The 21,958-nt window shown below is 46.5% G+C and overlaps 2 protein-coding genes across 4 annotated transcripts in view; one reads left to right on the top strand and one right to left on the bottom strand.

Annotated features, from left to right (window-relative positions):
* Positions 1-2,176: 2,176 nt before the first annotated feature.
* LOC142475203 (uncharacterized) overlaps positions 2,177-21,958 on the top strand; it is a gene marked incomplete at its 3' end in the record, with an annotated part of 35,650 nt that continues 15,868 nt past the window's right edge. Inside the window, exons 1-6 of the mRNA XM_075581177.1 lie at positions 2,177-2,488; positions 5,491-5,607; positions 6,427-6,493; positions 8,159-8,232; positions 19,352-19,406; positions 19,495-19,556. Of these exons, the coding sequence (XP_075437292.1) occupies positions 2,342-2,488; positions 5,491-5,607; positions 6,427-6,493; positions 8,159-8,232; positions 19,352-19,406; positions 19,495-19,556 (522 nt within the window). The remainder of the gene's footprint in view (positions 2,489-5,490; positions 5,608-6,426; positions 6,494-8,158; positions 8,233-19,351; positions 19,407-19,494; positions 19,557-21,958) is intronic.
* Positions 11,136-18,054, bottom strand: LOC142475206 (uncharacterized). Of its 3 annotated transcripts, XM_075581179.1 has the most exons (3): positions 17,357-18,054; positions 16,348-16,527; positions 11,138-13,183 (listed from the first exon to the last, which is right to left on the bottom strand). In XM_075581179.1, exons 1-3 carry the CDS (start codon positions 17,598-17,600, stop codon positions 13,047-13,049), a joined length of 561 nt encoding a protein of 186 aa, XP_075437294.1. In that variant the 5' UTR covers positions 17,601-18,054; the 3' UTR covers positions 11,138-13,046. The 3 variants fall into 3 exon arrangements, 2 of the variants coding, with proteins under 2 accessions (XP_075437294.1, XP_075437293.1); XR_012790786.1 differs by having other exon boundaries at positions 11,136-12,159; positions 16,348-18,054; XM_075581178.1 differs by having other exon boundaries at positions 11,138-16,527.

The raw sequence follows: 21,958 nt of genomic DNA, 5'->3' as shown, positions 1-21,958 counted from the left end.
ACAAGCTCCTTGTAACTGTGGGATAGTCACTTTGTCTGCTTTGTCCTTAAGCTCCAAGGCCCTAATGTAACATGCTGTGGAGCCGCTTCTTTGTGCAAGAAACTATTTTAGTCCCTATTGTTTAAATGGAGCTGCTCTCTTCCCCAGTGCAGGAAAGTAGTTTCACAGCATATTGTATAGTGGTGCAATAATTAAACGGTGAGCTTTAGGCCCGCGCTTATAGTGCCGGTGGTGGCGACGCGACGTCGCCCGAAAACATGCATTGTCGCCGTCGCGTGCGCTTATAGTAAGCGTGACGGGGCGACGCGATTTTTTGCAGCCGGAAGATTTGATTTTTCAGGGGCTGTCGCCTCGTGTGACAGCTCCTGAACCAATCAGTGGCCTGGTCGCCCGCGCCGCCGCCGCAAAGCGAAATACAACTTTCGCTAGCGGCGACGGGTGACGTCACGTGTCGCCGTCGCGGTCACTATACGCGCGGCCTTACACAGGCAGGGGACTAGTGCCTGGAAGCTGTATATAGAGTGCTATATAAATGAATACTGTAGTGCATTATCATACCATTACAGTTAGTCCCCGCTCTTCAACGTTTCACTATACAACGAATGGCATATCCAGGGGTGAGCAAACTTTTTATGCCGAGCCCCCCTTTTCATCCATGACCTTTCTCGGGGCCCCCCTGCCTGATGTAATAAAAATCGTATGGAAAAAAAAACCCTTTATTAAACGGTATACAATGTAAATACAAATATGTCTAAATACTTATATATTTCAACAGCTCACGCTTGCAAAATTAGGCTGCGTCCATGTTGCCGCTGAGAGCGGTGACATCTCAAAGCATGAGTCACATAATTTTGCAAGCACGAGTGGGGGGGGGGGGAGTGGATCAGGGCTATTTTTGTGTGTAGCTGTGTGTGTGTGGCTGTGTGCATTGACTGCTGCTGAGCGTGCTACAAAGACAATTTTGTTTGTCTCCCCAAGCGCCAAGCTTGGGAGAGCGTACGTGCACAAAGGCAATCCTTTAGGGTGGGCATTCATCCACTTCTTTGCTACCTCCCTTTCCTCTCTCCATTTTTTTCCCTTCCCTCCCTTTTTTCCTTCTCCCATTTGCCTTTTTATTCTCCCTGCTCTTTAGCTTGCTTTCCCCAGTGTCATCCACACTCCTACCTACAGTATTATGTATTATTTATTTATTTCCGTTTTCAATGTTGTGTTATTTTTAATTATTTCTGTATATTCATAGTATGATTGATAGTGGCAGCCTACCCTTTCACTTGCAGAGGAAGTTGCAGAGGATCGCAGCGAAACAGTTTGCCAGCGGAGAGCAGGAACCCAGCGCTATTGCAGGGCAGACACCGGAAGGAGGGGCGTTTGACATCACAGCGCTGGGGCGTGCTCCTCCCCGTACCTCCGAAGCCCTCGCGCGTGCGCACACACAATCACGTGGCCGCCACCGGCACTATCCTGTTCGCCCGCGCACATCTTCGGCTGCCCGTCCGTGCACATCTTCTTGGCCCTTCCATGCACAGCATCTGCCGGCCCACGCACACCAGGTTTCGCTGCACGCGCCCCCATAGATAATCTTGCGCCCCCCCCCCCCCCCCGTTTACGCACTGCTGCATTCAATCACAACACAGACACAGCACACATGATCACAACACACACAGAACACATACTCATATCACAACCTACACAACACACACAGACACAACACACACACTCAATCACGTAGCAAGCGTGCCCTCTATAGAACAGCCCTTGCAACGGTTTCACTATCCAACGCTACTTCCAGAACGGATTCCATTGGATAACCGAGGACAGCCTGTAATTATACACAGTACTATGCTGTTAAATTATTCCCCTTTCCCTGGCTGGAGATGAGATCAGCTCCAATCTAATGTGACTACAATCTTGTCCAGTACTCAAAAGCACCTTCACAGCATATTGAATTGGGAAGGTTTGTAGAATACAATCAGATCTTCTTGATGAAAATGAAAAGGCCACTTTCGGTCCAGAACACCTACATGTCACTCATGTTCTGTCCTTGGAGACTGATATCCGTGTTTCCTTCAACATGATTTCTGCTTTAATAACAGAAAGAGTAACATTGTTAAAAGAACGCACAGAACACGCGCACCTCAGCGCACAGAACACGCGCACCTCAGCGCACAGAACACGCGCACCTCAGCTAGGGAGACTGCTGCCCCAGCCCCCTCCGTGCTGCATTACTGTGACTAGGGCTGGCGTGCTGGCTATCAGTGACGTCACTACGCCTGCCCTCACCACCAGGCGCTGGTTTGGTGGCATAGAACGGGGCGTCTGCAGCGGCGGCGGCGGCATCATCATGCAGGGCGCAAGGGCAGGAAGGAGCGGGCAGGCTGCTGATCCGCGGCCGTGCAACGAGGTAACCACGGGCAGAGCCGGCGGGGCACTGAGCAGGGTTACCCCACGCGCTGCCAGGGTGGCAAGCAACACACGGGCAGAGAATTGGGTAAAGAGCGCCTTGTGCATGAAGAGCCGTGCTCAGAAGTCCGTGATTAGGGTGAAAGAGCCCGGACTCTGGGCCGGGTAGGCAGTAATATGCAAAGGTGAAGAGTGTCTGCTTCCTGGAGTGACAGCTCTCTGCAGGGCCCCGTGGTTGGATTACCCACTGGCCCTATCTCACCAGCCTTACACATCCGTTCATACAATTCATCTCTCATTCCCAGCATAGGACACTGCAGGTTTATGTGGTGACATCTGGGATGGGGCAGGAGTGCATCGCCATGTTAGCAATGGTTTGGCTAAATGTTACTGCATGTGTACTGTCCAAGTATTATTTTTTTTATCATAGGAATTCAGATTTTACTGCTTTTACACCTAGTTGTTTTTTTTGTTAATAATAAAACGCGTTACACGATTGTTGTGTCCAGCAGTTCTGATTAAAGCATTTACTGTAGTAAAAGAAAAACACTGCACAGAACAGCAAAGCGTTAATATTAAGCTATTATTGGATTCTTGTTTTTTGTTTTACACAATTGCATCCACATTTTAATGTATTGAAAGTATGCAGAAAAATTCATTAAAACATTTTTTTTTACATAGTGAAACCATGCAACACTGCATGTGTAATTTTTGTAACTATGCCCAAGACATACAGTACTTGAAAAGGAGAGGTAACTCAATGTATTACTTCCTGGTAAAACATTTTTATAAATAACTCATTTAACCCCTAACCTGCTTGCAGAAACACTGAAGTTTATTGCTGGCCCTGTGACTGAAGGAATCCGAGTACTTTGACAGCAAAGCTTTGATTTGCTATTGAGGGTGATGTTTAACCCTTTGAAGAAAAAAAATGTTCCCAGCACTCATAAATGATGAGTAAGTGTCAAATGGATATGCCAAAAAAAACTTTACCCATATTACAAAATCATAACAAAAAACACGAATGAATGAACAGTTTAGACACTGTATGTATATATACATGCAAGAACACACGGATAGAGAGAGAACAGAGCACAGTGTGTGAACACAAATCCAAAACACCGTGCGCAAAAGGGAAATACTACACACAAGAACAGATGACCAAAGGGGGGGGGGGAAATGAGAAGGAAAAGAACACAATGAAAATCTGTTACCACCGAAAGGTCTGTGGTACTTCCCTTAAGACCCTTAGGCCTTGCCCCCGCTGCCTACTACAGCGTCCGCTGTGGCGGACGCTGCGCGCACGAGAGCCCTCCCCGCAATGGCGCCGGGCCCGCTGCGAGCGGGGGCCGCAGCGCTCGAGCGAGAGCTACTCCTGCTCTCAATAGAATTGAGAGCAGGACCTAGCGTCGAGCGATACGGCACGCCCCCCGGCGGTTCAGCCAATGAGGGCGAACCTGCCGGGTGACGTCATGGCCACGCCCCCGTCACTCCTCCGCCACGCCCCCCCGGTCTCTTACTGCAGCTCCCTGCAGACCAGGTAATCGGCTGCACGCGCCGCCAATCTCGCGGGCGCGCGTTGCAGCTGAGTTACAGGGGCCGTAGCCTTAGGCTGCGTACATTGTGCGGAGACGACGTGAGTGACGTCGCTTGCGCCGAAAACAAACACTAGGGCGCCATTATAAGTGTGTATAGTGTGAGCGCGTGCACAAGAGCGACCGGCGCTTCGCGCGACAACCTTTATTGAATTTGCTGTGCGATGCTGGTTCTCGTGAGCAGTTCGCCCAATGAGTGTGAACCAGCTCTGTGACATCACAGCCACGCCTCCCTGTCGCTTCTGCCTGCAGGACAGAACAGGCGAGCGTGACGTTGCACACGCATTCACTATGGACGAGTCCTTAGTTAGGTCCTCCCTTGTTGGCAAAGAAAAGATGTAAAATGTGTACTGTAGTCCCAATGATGGGAAAGCAGTTGCACAATGGCTGGCCTATGTAATAGCCCAAGAAACAGGTATGTCCTCTAGCAGTGATAAACAAAACAAGAAAAGCTTCCCTGTTGAATGCACTCGTACAGTGAGTGCGTTCAACAGGGAAACTTTTCTTGTTCTGTTCTGAATCAGCGGGTTCATCAGAAAAGTGGGTAGTTCTCCTCGAAGGCATTGCAGCTGTATATGCTGGATGCTTCTAGTAGTGGTCTGACTGCAGAGTGTGCTGGAAATGTCACCCGAGCCTATTCCCACACTCCTTTCCGGTATCTTCACTGCCGCGCGTGTCCGGAGCCGGTTCATACTGTTTTTTAGTGAAGTGCAGAGACAACCTTGTGTAATATTTTGGTTCAGTGATTCATAAACCGCCCCATTATAAGGAGAGAACTCACCAGTGTAACATCATTTAAAGCTTGAATAAAACAGTGTTATCAGGGTAATTGTGCTCAAAACCAAATATAAGTGCAATTCTTAAATAAGAAAGTGCTTAGTGAATTATTCAATACTGTATAACAATATAAAATATAAACTGAAAATTCTGTGATGAAAGACCAGAAAGTGACAATTTTCACTTTTTGATTATTTAAAGCTTACCTGAAACCCAGCAAGAATACCTAAGATTATAGGAACTACTGCCAGGTTTACATAAAATGGCTATTATTTGTAGGGGTTTTTTTTGTGTGTGTCAAAACAAGCACACAAAAAAACAACAAATATCTCAGGAATTAAATGGTCCATTGAAGGTTGGAGGACCATGGATCAGCTCAAGGGGAACCCAATTCCAAGTAAGTTATAAACCAAATAAGAACCAAAAAGGTATAGCATCGTGAGCTGCTGATTTTTAACCTGTCTTGAGTATCAAACAGTAATGTTGAAATTAAGTTCCAGCACTAGTCTTCCATCCTATTATGCTTGGTTCTGGTTAAACATCAGGTAACCGACCTCCTAGATAGTTAGTGAACGTATTGGCTTGTTTGTTGCCCCTTCTTCTGTACTACAACAATGACATTAGTGAGACATTTTAAGAAGTTAAAGCCCTACCCTGAGTGCCTTTGTCGGTGAATTCGGAAGACTTGATTTTTCGTGTTTAATTTTACCCTACCCAGGTCTTCGCTGACCTGTCCTCCGGGAAATTGCCTCTGGACCCAAGCGGCGTTTTGAACAGTGAACTGGACAGAAATGAGAAGGTCTTCCAAGCTAAAATGACAATGATTTTAATGAAGGTAGGAGCCATATCGCTCTACCATGAATATATGGATTGATGTTTCTTACATGATATTTTCATTTAACCGTTTAAAGCCTATGCCTGTGCTATATATTATTTATGATGTGATCTGCATCAGGGGGGTTCGCAGACATTTCTCAGGTCTGTCAGAGGAATGGAGTACATGGGTTTGAAAGCCTGTACAAGAGTAGAGAGAACACACCTGGTACACCTGTGCATGTGTTTTCACAGGCTACTTTAAGTTGGTATTCCATATAAAGTGACAATCTCCTGTGCCCGCCATAAAAATAAATGTTTATTTCATTTCTAAATTCTGTAAGGGCATTCTGGATAAATGATTTTTATTTTTCTTCCCCTCCGAGGGAAATAAAAATGGTTGCTGCCACCCACAAACATTTTAAAGCAGCTATTTGCATGGGGATGTCTTAACAGTGCAATAATAAACCGGTGAAAACTGTGTAAACCAGTTTTTTGGAAAAAAATTAAATAGAACAAGAAAAATCTGCACAATACAATCTAACTGTTTTGGGTTCTGATTTTTATTTTTTTTATATATATATATATTATTTTGGTGGGGGATGCTGCTTCAACCCTAATTTTAGTGGAGCACCTGAAAAAGCAGATTGTGTGCTGCAGTACAACCAGCAGTGAATGTTATATCTGTATCCAACACACACCACCACGACATTCCATATCAGATAAGTGTGAGGTGTAGCTGAATAATGTGAAGGTATTTGTTGTTATGGTTCTGTCTGCTACAAAGTAAATAGTAACTGCTGCAACGCCTTTTCATGTCTGTTTTTTTTTTTTTACATAGTACGACAAGCCTTTTGAAGATGATCTACTAATAGATATTGCAAGTTTAACTTATGATACCCCAAATGGTAAGGAAGTATTTGCAACCGATAAAAGTCCATGGGAAATCTCATGTGAGTGGGTAAATTGTTCTTTTAATCGGTTAATTGTTGGAGCCAAGAAATGTAGTCTGGTCCAATAGCACGGACATGTAAAGTGTTTATATTTCCAAATGAACATGAAAACTACTTACTACTTTAAAAAAACAAACCCCAGGAAATGTCAAGTGACCTGTTAATACTGTGTATGATTGTATGCATAATAATTGTACGGTTTCATTTTCTGGCTTGTTATATCTTGTAACATTATTTTAATGCGTGTCTCACATTCAAATGAATGTTGCAAGTGTTAAAGATCCCATCGGGACCAGAGATTGATCTATTTAATTAAACACTTGGAACATTCATTTGCGAGTGGCGTTTGTTGGAGATTCTGCAGTACCAAGGCAATTACACCAGTGCTGCTGTTTTGGTGTCCCGATTACACTGTAGTAGCCAAGCGTGTCAGCTTTTTTTTATGGTGGCACTCCTCTCTATAATTGCAATATGGCATCGCTGAAATTGGAGAAAGGTGGGAATAGATCTAACTGCTTCATATTTTTTTACATTAACCATCATGTCAAAGAATGAATTGCTTACAGGCATACCCCAGTTTAAGGACACTCACTTTAAGTACACTCGCGAGTAAGGACATATTTACAATAGCACCATACCTCTGTGTCCATACGCTTGCTTCGCGAGTGCGGACACTTATTCTGCCCTACAGACCGCCGTAGTAGCGATGCGCTGATTCCCCTCGCCCAATAGGCAAACGGCAGCTCGCGCATGCGCCTGTCTGCACGTCCTGAACAGCAATACCGGCTCCCTACCTGTACCGAAGCATCGATAAGTGGGGGGAAAAGGTAGTGCTTCACTTTAAGTACATTTTCGCTTAACATACATGCTTTGGTCCCATTGTGTACGTTAATGCCTGTATATATATCTAAAAAAAATTTTAGACATGTGTCCAGTGTTGCAAAGATCAATGGCTTCGTTTTGGACAGAACATGTAATTAATTTCCTGTTGCACGTGATTTGATCATCATTTCTTTGTAGCTATTAGTAAGTGTAGGAAGATGTTTGTGTCATCCCTACCAATGATATCAAAATGAACGTCTTCGGCCAGTTCATATTGGGACCTCCTTTCATTAATTGAAAGTTGAACACGATCCACTTCTCTCTCCTCAAGTCTGCAATACTTTCCATCTTTATTCAGCCATCCACTTATCTCTCCGTTATGCTCCTTGAGTGGTTCATTTAACACTCCTACCTATCTCAGTAGATGTCTTCTCAGATGTTTTGGCTCTTTTAACCTACTTCTGCCCACTGGTTCAGAGCAAGTCTCTGTAGCTGCCAGCATTTCTCTCCTCTCGGGCTACAGCCTAATTCTGACCTGATATTGATACCAACAGCTGCTACTGCAAGCATTCCTTGGTTGGGTATCCAGACTACAGCAATATTTGTGCTACCATTGTAGTTCACCTAGCACTGTGATGACACTTTTTAACCCATTAAATATGACAAGAAAAAGCAAACCTATAACGTCTAGCAATCCAATAAATTATTATCTCAACGGATGACTCCCCTTCTCTGCTTTATTTAATGTGTTCATTTTTACTCAATCTTTTCTTTCTTTTTTTTTTTTTTTAAATCTAGGACCCAAAATATGGAATGGCTGCTATAAAAATATTAAAAAGAAACCGAAATATAAAAATCGTTCAAAGAAAAAGGTATTTATCAACTTTGTAGTCTTATTTTGCTTAAGATAGATAGAAAAGACAAGCCCAAACCCTCATAAAGCATTACTAAACAAATATTTTAGTGGGTAAAAGGTACTGAATACACATATGGTACAGTGGAAAAATAAAAACAATTGGGTATAATAACCATCAGGAGTCGTCGGAATACCAGACCCTCATAGGCACACCGAAGTGACAGGGACCCCACAAGGAAGCCCAGCCAGCCTATTGGTAACAATGCAGGTAGGTGTATTCACACAATCACTGCAGCATTGGAAATACCCGTTCCGATAGGGAAAGCACCCTCTCCCGGTCCAAAGCATACACTCCATCACTGCAACTAAAATTTTCTTAAGACACGCTTGCGGAAGCCCCTTCTAAAGCCGCTCTCATTGCGGCTGCAGGGGCTCGCTGCCGAGCAGCAGCGCGCCTCAGCGCCTAAGCACTGACCATGCCCGAGGCCTAAGGCGTCCACACCCCACGCTCCACTCAGATGAGCAGGTTAAGCTGGAATCATAAGCAAAGAAAAGAAAGAAAGCTCCCTAATAGCCGCACAAGAGAACACCTATACCTATGTTAAAAATTACTATTTATTAATAAATGATTAAAATATATTTATTGCAGCAAAAAGCTAACGTGAACCAAAGTGATTAAAATAAATTAAAAAACGGAGCAGGTAACTGTATGCCTAATTCAAACTAACAGTGTATGCTAGGAATAACTATTTTAGAATGTCCCACTGCTATATAATTATACTAACAGTGGTAGTTATACCAATACAGTTCTATATAGTTTGAGGACTACACCTAAATGGAGAGTATAGCTTAATGTAGTGTGTGTGCTCAGAATAATATATTTGTTGAGCCAGCTAATGCTAGTATACGGATATATACACACACATATGTACCAGACCAACGGGTTCAAAGGTAAATGAACATAGAGGTCTGTTATGTTTAGCAGAACAGCTATTTCAAGATCACAAAGTATGTGTCTTGTACTCAGAACCATGACAAATAGGAAAGTAGTCAGAGTGTTGTGCTTCCTTTAGAAGGCTCCGAAACACTCTAACTGAGAGAAGGCAACAGTCCTCTCCGATATAGCCAGCGCACTAGGTGGTGACGCTTAGCTTGCCCAACATATGTTTCACCGTTGTGGCTTCATCGGGGGCTGGAATCACCTCCTTTCAGGGAGCAGCTGCGACACAGACACTCAAGGGTGACGTCACCGCTCAGGAGTGGTACAGAGATCAAATGATTACCGGTAGCATGTGTCACGGGAGACCAGGACTAACACGCATGGTACATCATTGGTGGTTTCTTCTCGCTCTTCCTCATCTGGATTATGCCCCGTGTTTTCCATGCTCCCATAACATTTCATGCATAAATCCTCAACTCCCTTTTAGATAAGTGCAAAGTCTTTTATGGAGATAATGTGTAATCCTTTCCCCTCCAACAGGACATACATGTACAGGTAAGGGAGGAGCTAGGTGTCCCTCTATAAAAGAGCTCTGTCCACCAAAGCTTGGGATTTCTTCCATTATGAGTTAATGTTCCTTTTTAGTAAATGCTGCAGCAATTACAAATTGAAGACTAACCCGGTTAGGGATTGACTAAAAAGAAAAATGAAACGGGAGCAATGAATTGCTGTGACAAGGACTGCCGTACCCTCCTGAGGGACTTACACATGCATACTCTCATATGCATACGTTGAAATGTGTCCATATATATATAACCAGTGTTCGACAAACCTATACATTTGCTCGCCCCGGGCGAGTGGATTTATCCCCCGGGCGAGTAAATATTGGCCCAAGCAGCACACGTTTAGTACTAGGTGGCGAGTAGATTTTTTTGTGTGGCGAGTAGATTTTTTGGTGATTTGTCAACCACTGTATATAACCATACACAAACAACTTTAATCACAAGCGTTTCCTGATATTAAGTATTCATATATAGCATATCACGCACAGTGAAAGCCCAAATAAATACTTATTCTAGTAGTACATTTATTATTATTATTATTATACCTATGTGGTCACACTTTTTTTTTTTACACTGCTTTACAAAGCAGATCTAGAATTTCCAACAACATGCATTGAAGTTGTGGTTCGGTCTTGGGTTTCTTTTGTCCCCCCTAGATTGGAAGCAGGAGCTGTACTGCGTTATTTTCAGCTTTGGGAATCATCTCTTGCAGATATACTTGCCTCTGACCCCCAGTGGTGGATTTTCCATTAGGCCTGTGCCTAGGCCGGCATATTTCTTTACACCCCCTCCCCCCACAATATAAAGAGGCCCCTCTCTCTTCCCCACTGGTTGCTGCAGGAGAGAATAGGGCCTCTAAAGTTCTTACCTTCTGCGTCATGCCGCGCTTCTTCTGCAGAGTCAAATGACGCAGCGACGTCCGGTACCATGGCAACGTGCTGCCGTGTCACATCGCGGTACCATGACAACATGACGTCACGTTACCATCGTAACGCGAAGCCATGGGACGTTGTAGCTTCATTTGATGCTGCAGAAGGAGGGGCGCGGCACCAGGTAAGTGACTATGGCCGGCAGTTTTTGTAAATCCACTACTGGTGACCCTCGGTACCATCCCCTGCTGGGGTAACAAAATTGCATCCTTTTGGCCCACGTGCCATGGGAGGTTTTAGATCCAGTAAGTACCAACAGCAACTACAGAAGTTAGTATCTTGGGAAGCATGGGGTCCGCAGAACCAAAACGAATGCGGTTCAGCTTCATACCGATTTACAATATGTGACCTTAGTATGGAATGCTCCTTTCAGAATTAAATATCTTAACAAATGTATAGATCCTTTTTATCTTAAGTTTGATATTTACATTATATGCATGCGTTGTCTGGTTTTCAAAACGTAAACATTTTCATTGACCAAGGAGGCGCGAGCTTCCCCCCCCCCCTCTCATAAAAACCCTCTACATAAAGACATACAAATAACAAGAGGACACATATATGGAGGTAAAAGGCCGCGGCTTATTTATTAACACAAATGGGGATAGCGTACCACCTGTCCGCGCCAGAATGCTCAGGGCTGGGCAACGCAAAGGGGGCACCCGGAAGTACGTCCCGGTGACCTGCCCAATTGCTTCAAACCCCCCGATAACCAGCCCCGAGCCACTTCTGGGGAACAAGCACCTACCCCCCCCCCCCCAACTGCCGCCGCGACAAAGCAATTGGTCCACTGACCCCTCCATCGTTATCTTTTCTTCCTTGTCTCGAATATATACTCTTATTTATCTGCAAAATAAAGAAATGTTAACACCCCCCCCCCCAACTGCCGCCACCAACGGGCCTGTTTAACCCCCTTAAATCAGACCCGTACCGCCATACCCCTTATGACCTCTTCCAAACCTTCCTGTAAATCATTATTAAACATATCCACACCCACATCCGACAACTGTACCCCATCTTCCCTAAACCATCCACTCAATTAAAAACTAAACTGCGGGTGACGAATGACCCCACCCCCACATTGAACCAAGAAATTCCCCACCTTCCTGTTTAACCTCTTCCTCATCTTGTTAACTCTCCCCGGGATACGCGCACCTTTCCAAACCAACCTGCATATTATCTTATTATCTCGGACCAAAATAATTGCACCTTTGGCCAAAACGCTAACATGCGCGCCAAATCTTGCTTAATCTGCTGGAATAAATCAATCGACCGCAATTTTGCCACATCATTACCCCCAACATGAATAATGATGATGTCCGGTGCCCTCCTACCCCTGGCCCTAGAAATTAGCAGCGGAAAAAGACGTCCCCACCGCATCCCTCTCATCCCCCACCACGTTACCTCCACCTGCTCCATACTCAAACCTAAATTCTTTCCATACGGGCGCGAATTCACCCTCTTCCCCGCCCAGTGTACCATTGAATCTCCCACGATCCAAATTACCACGAAATCTGAGGAGGCAAAAACATGGTGGGAAAAAAGAAAAACAACAGCAGAGTGATTACTCTATCGCAACATTCTCCCCTACCAAATCCGGCCTGATGTATGTCCGGTAACTGTCTGACTTCCAGCGCCCAATCCTCCGTATCTTTGCTACCGCGAGCCCAACGCGTGCTGCTTCCGTCGCTGCCCCAATGCGAAAAGAATGCGTTCCATACTGCCCCCTTCTAACCCTTGCTGCTTGAGACACATCCGAAAGACCCGCAAATATTGAAACCTTGACAATGCCCCCCCGTTCATGTGCACTAACAGTGGACCCCCTTGTTCTGGCCTAATGGCCAAATAATCTTCCAAAGCTTTTACTGGGCACACCACACTTCCAGGCAAACCCTTCAACAAGATCCACGCTCCCTTTCCTTTCGGATCCGTTTTAGACCTCCGTACCAGCAACCTCACCAAACCTTCTCCTAAACTTACGTCAGCCCGCTGCAAGCCACCCCCTCCTTTCTTGGATACACAAACCAATTCACCTGCTCACAGAGCTGCAAAAAATGCTATGATGAATGTGACCTTAAAAAGTACTGCCTCAAAACTGGAAGAGCATACCACGTCTGTGACCCACAACAAACCTTCCAAAATTACCGGCGTCACTGGTCTTCTGCCATCCCTGCTAGTTATCCCTTTAACCATGCCTGCTAGCACCTTCCTTACCACAAAACACATCAACCCTACCATTCAGCCTAAGGAAGAACGATATACCCGCCATCTTTCTCCCTATGGATCCACCAGCTAAACACTTGTCCCTCAAACTCATCATGTGACCCAGCAAAATGTCTACCTCCGAGATCTTTCCTCCCGCCAACCTTTCCGCCTCCCGAAATTCTCGCCAAGCAGCCACCTAAGCACCCCACGTACCCGGGGCGAGTGAAGCCTTGATTATATCAATCACACCTCCGTTACCAGATCCCACAAGACTGCTGGGCACCGTTCGCCCTGGGTCTCCGCCCCCGGTGCCAACCTCCGAAACAGCTCCATCTGCAAACGTGATAATGCATCAGCAATGTTGTTCTCCACCCCAGGAACATGCCTAGCCTTGAAACCTATATTAAGCTGTAAACACCGTAACACAAAATGCCTCAACAGAACCAACACTGGTGGGGACCGTGAACCAAAATTATTCACAGCCTCCACCACACCCAAGTTGTTGGACCAAAACGTCACCTCCCTGTTAGCAAACTTGTCCCCCCAAAGATGTACAGCCACTAGTAAAGGGAAAAGTTCAAAAAATGTCAGATTCCTGATAAGCTGAGTCCCTCGCCAATCCTCTGGCCATTCCTCCGCACACCAAGCTCCATTAAAATATACACCAAACCCTACTGACCCAGCCGCATCCGTAAATAGCTGCAGCTCATCGTTCCGCGCTGGACGCCCCCTCCACAACGTCCTTCCGTTGTAACTCTGTAAGAATTCTTGCCACACCACCAAATCCTTCCGAATATCTGTTGTGACCCGAATGAAGTGGTTGGGACACCTTACCCCCGCTGTAGCTGCTGACAAGCGCCTGGAAAACACCCTTCCCACAGGCATAATGCGAGCTGCAAGCACCAAATGGCCCATCAAAACCGGAAACTGTCTTAATGAGGCCTTCCTAAGAAGCATGAAATCCTTTATCATACTCTCCAAAACAACTAACTTCTCAGGAGGTAACCTATATTCCCTGTTCACTGAATCAATTACTATGCCCAGAAAACTGAGAGTGGTCGTGGGTGCCACTGTTTTTTCATTCGCCAAAGGAACCCCAAATTCGCGCGCCATGGCTGAAAATGAAAAAGCCACCTTGCGCACAAATCAGACCCCTGCGGACCAACGAAAAGGAAATCATCCAAATAATGTATGATCCCTGCTGCCTGCACCCTATTGCGGATCACCCACTCCAAAAATGTGCTGAATGTTTCAAAATAAAAACAAGACAATGCACAACCCATAGGTAAACAAAGGTCAACAAAATAAAGCCCTTCCAACATACAGCCCGATAAATGAAAACCATCTGGATGTACCGGCAAGAGTCTGAAAGCTGACTTAACGTCAGCCTTCGCCATCAATGCCCCCTGCCCCATCCTTCCCACCAAAGCCGCCGCTTGATCAAAAGTGGCGTAGCTTACTGAGCATAAGTCCCTATCTATCCCGTCATTAACTGACGACCCTTTCGGGTAAGACAGATGTTGAATTAACCTGAAAGCCCCCGTCTCCTTTTTTGGAACCACTCCCAACAGTGACACCCTAAAATTTTTCAGTGGCGGGGAAAGGAATGGGCCCGCCATTCTGCCCAACTCAATCTCTTTATCAATTTTTTCTTTTGCCACATCCCCATTCAACCTGACCAACTTCAAATTCCTCTCGCCCCCCGATCCCTTCTGATACTCAAAGGGGATCCTGAATCCTTCCTTAAACCCCTCTCGTAATAAGCTAGCTGCCCGTCTATTGGGGTATTTTTCCAAAATGTGCTGAATGTTTCAAAATAAAAACAAGACAATGCACAACCCATAGGTAAACAAAGGTCAACAAAATAACGCCCTTCCAACATACAGCCCGATAAATGAAAACCATCTGGATGTACCGGCAAGAGTCTGAAAGCTGACTTAACGTCAGCCTTCGCCATCAATGCCCCCTGCCCCATCCTTCCCACCAAAGCCGCCGCTTGATCAAAAGTGGCGTAGCTTACGGAGCATAAGTCCCTATCTATCCCGTCATTAACTGACGACCCTTTCGGGTAAGACAGATGTTGAATTAACCTGAAAGCCCCCGCCTCCTTTTTCGGAACCACTCCCAACAGCGACACCCTAAGATTTTTCAGGGGCGGGGAAAGGAAAGGGCCCGCCATTCTGCCCAACTCAATCTCTTTATCAATTTTTTCTTTTGCCACATCCCCATTCAACCTGACCGACTTCAAATTCCTCTCGCCCCCCGATCCCTCCTGATACTCAAAGGGGATCCTGAATCCTTCCTTAAACCCCTCTCGTAATAAGCTAGCTGCCCGTCTATTGGGGTATTTTTCCAGCCAAGGCGCCATTGCCTCTGCTGAAACTGGCGTTCCCGCCTTCCTGAACAGCCTGCTGTCCTGCTCCCTTGAAACCCTTACTATCTTTCTTAAAGCACTTTGATTTGGGATGCTGACCCCCGCACCCAGCGCAAGTATGTTGGAATCTACATACAATTCTCAAAATTGCATCTTGACTCGTTGTAACGCCAACATACCCCCGACTGCTTCCCACCTGCACGCCCTCTCCCTGATGTGCGCACCTGAAAATGCTCCCGCCAGACCCCTTTGAGGCTATTTGACCCACGAAAGGACGACCCCCCGTGTTTCTGAAACGCTTTTCTAATCGTATCCTGATACTTAAAAAGCGCCGAGCATAAATGCGGATCCTTTTCCCCCGCAACGCCCGCCAAAATCCCAAATGCCTGCGACCAATTACTGAACTTGCGAGGAAAAAGACGCTTTTCCACATCCTCCTTTTTAGCCTCCCCCTTTTTTTTTCCGGATTTAGCTACCGCTTCATTGTAACCCGGAAGCAATGACAAAATCTCAACGTAATCACCCGCCCAAATCTTTTCCTTTACTTCCTTTGACAAATGCACGCCTAAGGAACGTGATATGGTCGTACATGAGTCCCCATAGGCCGCATCCGGCAGCCTTTTTGAACCTGCCAATGGCCTTCCGAGCCCTGTCCCCTGCCCAGCACCTGAATTCACCACCGGATGCTCACCTAACAAACTAACAACTGTCGTTAAATCAGCTCCTTGTCCCGCCACCTGCACCGGCAATGCTGTGGCCGATGCCAACGCATCTTGAATAACTTTCGGCACTGTGCTAAGGGTACAACCTGCTGTACTCTCCCCACCCAAAGACACCTGAGCCAACTCTCCACCCACTGTTCCACGGTTGCTCCCCCCATCAAGCACTGAATCTGACCCCCCCTGCCGCTCACTTGACTTGCATGCCTCCACTGCTTGCTTAGTGGATAATAACGTTGTCATCGGCAATAAAGCTAACTGAACGCCCTTAACCACCGCACTAATCATTCTTGCCTCGGCATCGCCCGCTAACCCCAACTCCAACACCTGTGGCCCAGGGGAGCTAACAATGCCCGGCAAGGTAACGCCCTTATTTCCCAAACAAGCAACTCTTTTTCGCTTACCCTTCGATGCCCCAGTCCCCGGCGGTGTTTTGAACCGCCTGTCGGGACCTGCCCCAAGACCCTTGTCCTCTAAGCCTCTGACAGCAAGCTCAACCCGAGGCCCGGACCGCTTGCGAGCCGTGGACGACGTACCAGCGCCACGAAGCGAGGTCGACCGCGTCCCGGCCGTTCCAGATTTACCTGTAAATGAGGAAGCAAATATTAAACCCCCAATTAAGCTAACCTTTATTCCTGAATAAACGCTTATTTTTTTTTTTTTTTTAAAAGGACCAATCCTTTACCTACGTTCTCTTCTAGGCTGGGACCAAACCCCCCAACCTCTATTTTTTTTTTTTTTTTTTTTTATTACCAACTATCCTTTTCCAGCTTTCCTTTCACCAGTAACCGGCTATGGCGAGCATGTCGGCCCTCTCCCAAAATCCCCCCCTTTTTTTTTTTTTTAGGGGAGAAATGGAATACTTAGCCACCTACTGCTCGCCTCCATCCATGCTTTTTTTTTTTTTTTTTTATATAAGGTTGGGACCCATGTCCCACCCCTGTTTTTCCAGGGACCCATGTCCCACCCTTGTTTTTTTTTTTTATTTATTTTTTTTTTCTCAGGGACCCATGTCCCACCCTTGTTTTTTCCAGGGACCCATGTCCCACCCTTGCTTTTTCCAGGGACCCATGTCCCACACCGGTTTTTGTGGGGACCCATGTCCAACACTTGTTTTTGTGGGGACCCATGTCCCACACCTGTTTTTGTGGAGACCCATGTCCCACCCCTGTTTTTTCCAGGGGCCCATGTCCCACACCTGTTTTTGTGGGGACCCATGTCCAACACTTGTTTTTTGTGGGGACCCATGTCGCACACCTGTTTTTGTGGAGACCCATGTCCCACCCCTGTTTTTCCAGGGACCCAATGTCCCACACCTGTTCATGTGGGAACCCATCTCCCAGGCTCCTCCCAAAAGTCACCCAGCCTTCAACCAAATAGGCTGTGATTTCCAAAAACTCCGCCATGACATACCCTTCTGCACCACCAACGCTTCCCGTGCTCCGTAACTAGGACCCCCTTCATCACTTGATGATGGCCACGCCTCAGCGCAGGTAGCATGGGAACCACCCTGTCCTCTCGCGTTTCCACGACTGCCCAAACTTCCTTGATCACTTCCAGCTTTCAGCACTAGTGCACACATCTGCTTCTGAAACCATCCTTCCTCATTGTTGTGCGCCTCCGCCAAAAGCTGCATGGTGCTGACCTGAAAGGACATCGCTACTAGCGCTGAATTTATCCAATGGCTCGTCAAACACTGGTTTAATTCCACCACCTAAATCCTGCCAGCAAACTACTCTTGAACTCTTGCCTGGCCGATCTTTCCACGAAAACCAGTTCACTTGAATAGACTTAGAACCGCTCTAAAGCTTTTTTTTTTTTTTAAGTATGGTGTCACCCACGACACGAAAAACCTTAGAATTGGCTTCCATTAACCACAACCAAGACCAACCTCAAAAGGCGTTTTTTTTTTTTTTAAACCTTTTTTTTTTTTAATATATATTTTTAATTATTTATTTAATTATTATTATTTTTTTAAATGGACAGCCCCTGTTTAAAAGAGTGGAAGAAAAAAGGGGGGGAAGGAAAAGGGCCAATATCTCCCCAAGGAGGAGGGAGGAGGGGGGGCAAAAGCCCACCATTCCAGCCAAACCACGAACAGCCCCCTCCCCCAGACGTAATAACAGCCTTGCCCCCAGCCCCCCCCCAAAAAAACCACCCCCTGATCATCGTCAGGAGGCGGAACCACATGACACTCGTGTATGCAAAGACCTCCCTTGCCATTAGCCCAACCGCACGGCTAAGCGTGGGCTGGGCGAGCCTCTCTTCCCCCCCCCAGCCACACAAGCGGCCACAATAGGAGGACAGGAACAGGGCTCGCAAACGGCGCCAAGCAAAAACCTCCACGCCGATGCGCCTTCCTACACGCATCAGCCCCAGGTAGGAGTCACTCTCCTCATCCTTCTCCCTCCTCCCCCCGCCGCTGCTACCAATAAAACAGCGCGATAACGAAAGGCAGGACAAAAACCTATCCCTACTCGCAATCCCCAACCTCCCCCCGAGCACCGGCAAAACCGGCAAAAACACATGGGGGGGGGGGGGGCGGAGGGTCCCTCACCACGAGGAAGGAAGGGAGGTCCCACGCAGGACAAAAAACAACAGCCTTACTTGCAATTCCCCCCCCCCCCCCCCCGGGCACTGGCAAAACCGGCAAAAACACACGGGGGGAGGCGGAGGGTCCCTCACCACGAGGAGGGAAGGGAAAATCCCTCACCCCGGGAGGGGGGCCCAAATCAAACCAATTTTAACCTACTAAACGCAGGAGAAGAGAGGAGAGTGTGTGAAACTGTTGAACGCCAAGGAACAAGTGACAGTTGCTTGTTCCTTGGCTCTATTTAAAAACTAACCGCCCCAACTGCCTTCCCTGATCGTGCACGCGACCAACAGCCTAGCTGGGGGGGGGGGGGGGCCGCACCCCCCGGTCAATAGCTGTAGCCACCCATGCGGGCTAGGCCAGCTCTATAACGGGTAATGAGGATATTACATTTAGATTTTTTTTTTTTAATACGTGGGGTTTATTGATTGTTATTCACATGTTCCAATGATAAAGGGGGTGACCCCCTTGCCAGGTGTGATTTGCCTTTTGTGTTGGCAAAACAGAGTGTAGAGTAGATTATTGATTTTATCTATGAAGCATGTTTATACAGTAGCTGAATATAGATTCCCAGTTCACCAGCGTGGCCTCAAATTCTCTCGCCTCACAATTCCATCATTTTAACTTGAGTATGGTTTAACCAGCATTTATCAGCTGGCTGTTCATAGGAGTTATCAAAAAGTCGAACGAAGATGCAATGCTGATACCTGAAATTTGTTTTAATGGGTGACATTATTTACCAGACATCCATATTCTGTAATTATTTCACTGTTTTTAGAATAAAGGTGTGATACTTTCGTTTTACTCCTTGTCAGGTGCATGCGATTGAAGATAATATTAATGTGTGCTGTGACAGCTACGTTATCTCCGGTAAGAAGGATAAAATATTACTCTGTCCCTAAAAAAAAAAAATACTAAATGAATTGGTTTGCAAGAATATATTTTCTTTCTGTTAAAGGTGAAGATGACAGTGGAAGCCATCCAGATACTACCAGCAATTCCGAACTGAAATCTTCTAATGTAAGTACTGTCACAGGAGACCAGAACTTTTACACCGGGATCACTAGCACCAAATAGGACAAGGTTGTTGAGTAAAATGAGGTTTATTCTGGCACGCCAGCAGACAAAACAAAGATGCACAAAGCAAGATACAATACCACCTGGGGAGTAGACTAGCCTCGCTAGGTGCAGGGGCCTGCTTCAAAAAGGCTTGCCCTGTCCGCTTCTCGTCCAGGATATCAGAGTGCTGATCACACAGCAGCCCCTCTAACGTATCTCCAGCTGGTCACAGTCAAGATCCAAACTCCTTCACAGAATGTCTCCCAGATAGATTCTCTGATCAGCAGTGCCTCTTATATAGCCCTCTGTTGCTATCCTTTACATGGGACGGGTTGCTGGCCAATCAGAGCAGACCTGATTGACCACTCTTTCCCACTCGCCAAATGTCTTTAACACCTCCACGTTCCCAGCCTTTGTCACAATACACATTTCTCTGAAGGAACCTCAGCTGATTAAATCACAGAGTCCCCTCTATAGAAATGTACACATGCAAATCACATTACAAGTCTGTCATCTTAGAAATGAGCACATACAGTCACCTAATCCAATTTACACTTTACAGGGCTGACTCCCAAATCACATCACAGAACAATGTTGATTCACTAAACTGGGGGCTTGCATTTACAGGGAATAAAGTGCTTTGATTTACATACATAGTGCATTATACTTTCCCTGTTCTCCCCCAGATATTAAAGTACATTTGGCCAAAATAAGCCTTACATAGGTGGCCAAGTTACATGGATTATGGGGTAGCTAGCTGGGCTTCATCCCAGTTTTGTGATGACAGCTACCCCATCCATCACAAGTACAGGTAGTCCTCGCTGTCCAACGTTTCACATTACAATGAATGGCATATCCAATGCTTTACAATGCAACCCTATGGGCCATTTTTCTACGCCGGAATGCGTTATCCAACGCTCACCACCACTGATTAACATGGGACTCACTTTACAACGTTTTCATTATCCAACGCTACTTCCAGAACGGATTCTGTTGGATAACCAAGGACTGCCTGTTATTTATTTGCTCCTGATAATGAATGCAACACAGCGGGCGCTCACGCTGGCCGCGATGAAACACATTGCGACAATGTGTGGCCAGTGTGAGCAAGTGCATGAGCGGCGCCTACCTGCTTGCCAAAGCAAGCAAAATTGAATTTGTTCCTCGCACATCACGTGAGCTGTTTGCCCAATGAGGGCGAACCAGCTCTGTGACGTCATGGCCGCGCCCCCAGTGTGCGCATCTAGCCAGCCACAAATCTCCCAACCGAGCAGGGAGAGTGACGTCACCGCGCATGAGCGCCCGCTCCCTGCCTGGCCTCTGCCTAAGGCTTAATAAATTGTTTGCATGAGAATGTTTTGCTTTATTGTTCAGCCATTAACTACATTATTTAGGGTGCTTTTGTGTGTACCTCTGATGGGGAGGGAGCGTCCTTCTAATCATTCAATCTGACTACATCTGTCTGTCTTCAATGACAAAAACACTCTAACATGGAGTGAAATGAGTGTGGAGGTAATTGCAGCAGTTCAATGAACCAATCCCTATTAGTATTTATATTGACAGGAAACAAAAACAAAAAGAACTTACCCTGTTACTCTTCCGTCACTATGTATTAATGTTCCTTCATAGTTTTAAATGATTCAATGACTGTCATACATTTTTTAATAAACCAACAACTAGAATTTTTCAGAGATAATTGAGTGTACAGAGATTTACAAACCCCTGCATCTCTTTTTCATGTGCAGATGAAGATGCACAACTCTCTCAGCGATTACCCGCACGATCTAGCGTGCCTAAAAGGGTTCAGTTGTTGCTGCTCCCTCATTGGATACAGTGAAATTCATTATTAACTTATTACATTGTTTTGCTGGTGACTTAATTGCCTGATCTATTTTCTTATATATACGCTCCGCGCTGAGCCCCTGCATCCTCAATGAGGATGCCTTGAGAGGGGGCTCACGCGAGCGTCCGCAGGCATGCTGAGGCGCTGGATTTTTCAGCCGACAGCCAAGCTGTTTTTCAGAGCGCTGTCGGCTGAAAACAACCAATCAGCGCGGAGCAGCGTCAATGTCACGGCGCCGTGACGTTGACATTGGTGCGTCGCGGGCGATTGGCCCAGCGACGTCACTGCCCCGCCTCCCTCAGTCTCCCCCCGCCTCCGATCGCGCCCGCTGGCTCGCCTGCATGGGCATGAAATCGCGCAGATTTCAGCAGGCGAGCCTCAGCGTCAGCGCGGTCCAGCCCTGCTTCCCCTTCTATGGACCCAGCCTTAGGCTTGGATTTGAACCAGGGATGGTGGCTATTTTGTCCGATGTGGAATGTGTTGCTTACAAAAACAGGAAGTCCATCTTCAGTTTGGAGGC

The sequence above is a fragment of the Ascaphus truei genome, unplaced genomic scaffold, assembly GCF_040206685.1.
Source record: "Ascaphus truei isolate aAscTru1 unplaced genomic scaffold, aAscTru1.hap1 HAP1_SCAFFOLD_1104, whole genome shotgun sequence".
NCBI lineage: Eukaryota > Metazoa > Chordata > Amphibia > Anura > Ascaphidae > Ascaphus > Ascaphus truei.
Note: the sequence above shows the minus strand (reverse complement) of the source record. Positions and strands in the feature narration are given on the sequence as shown.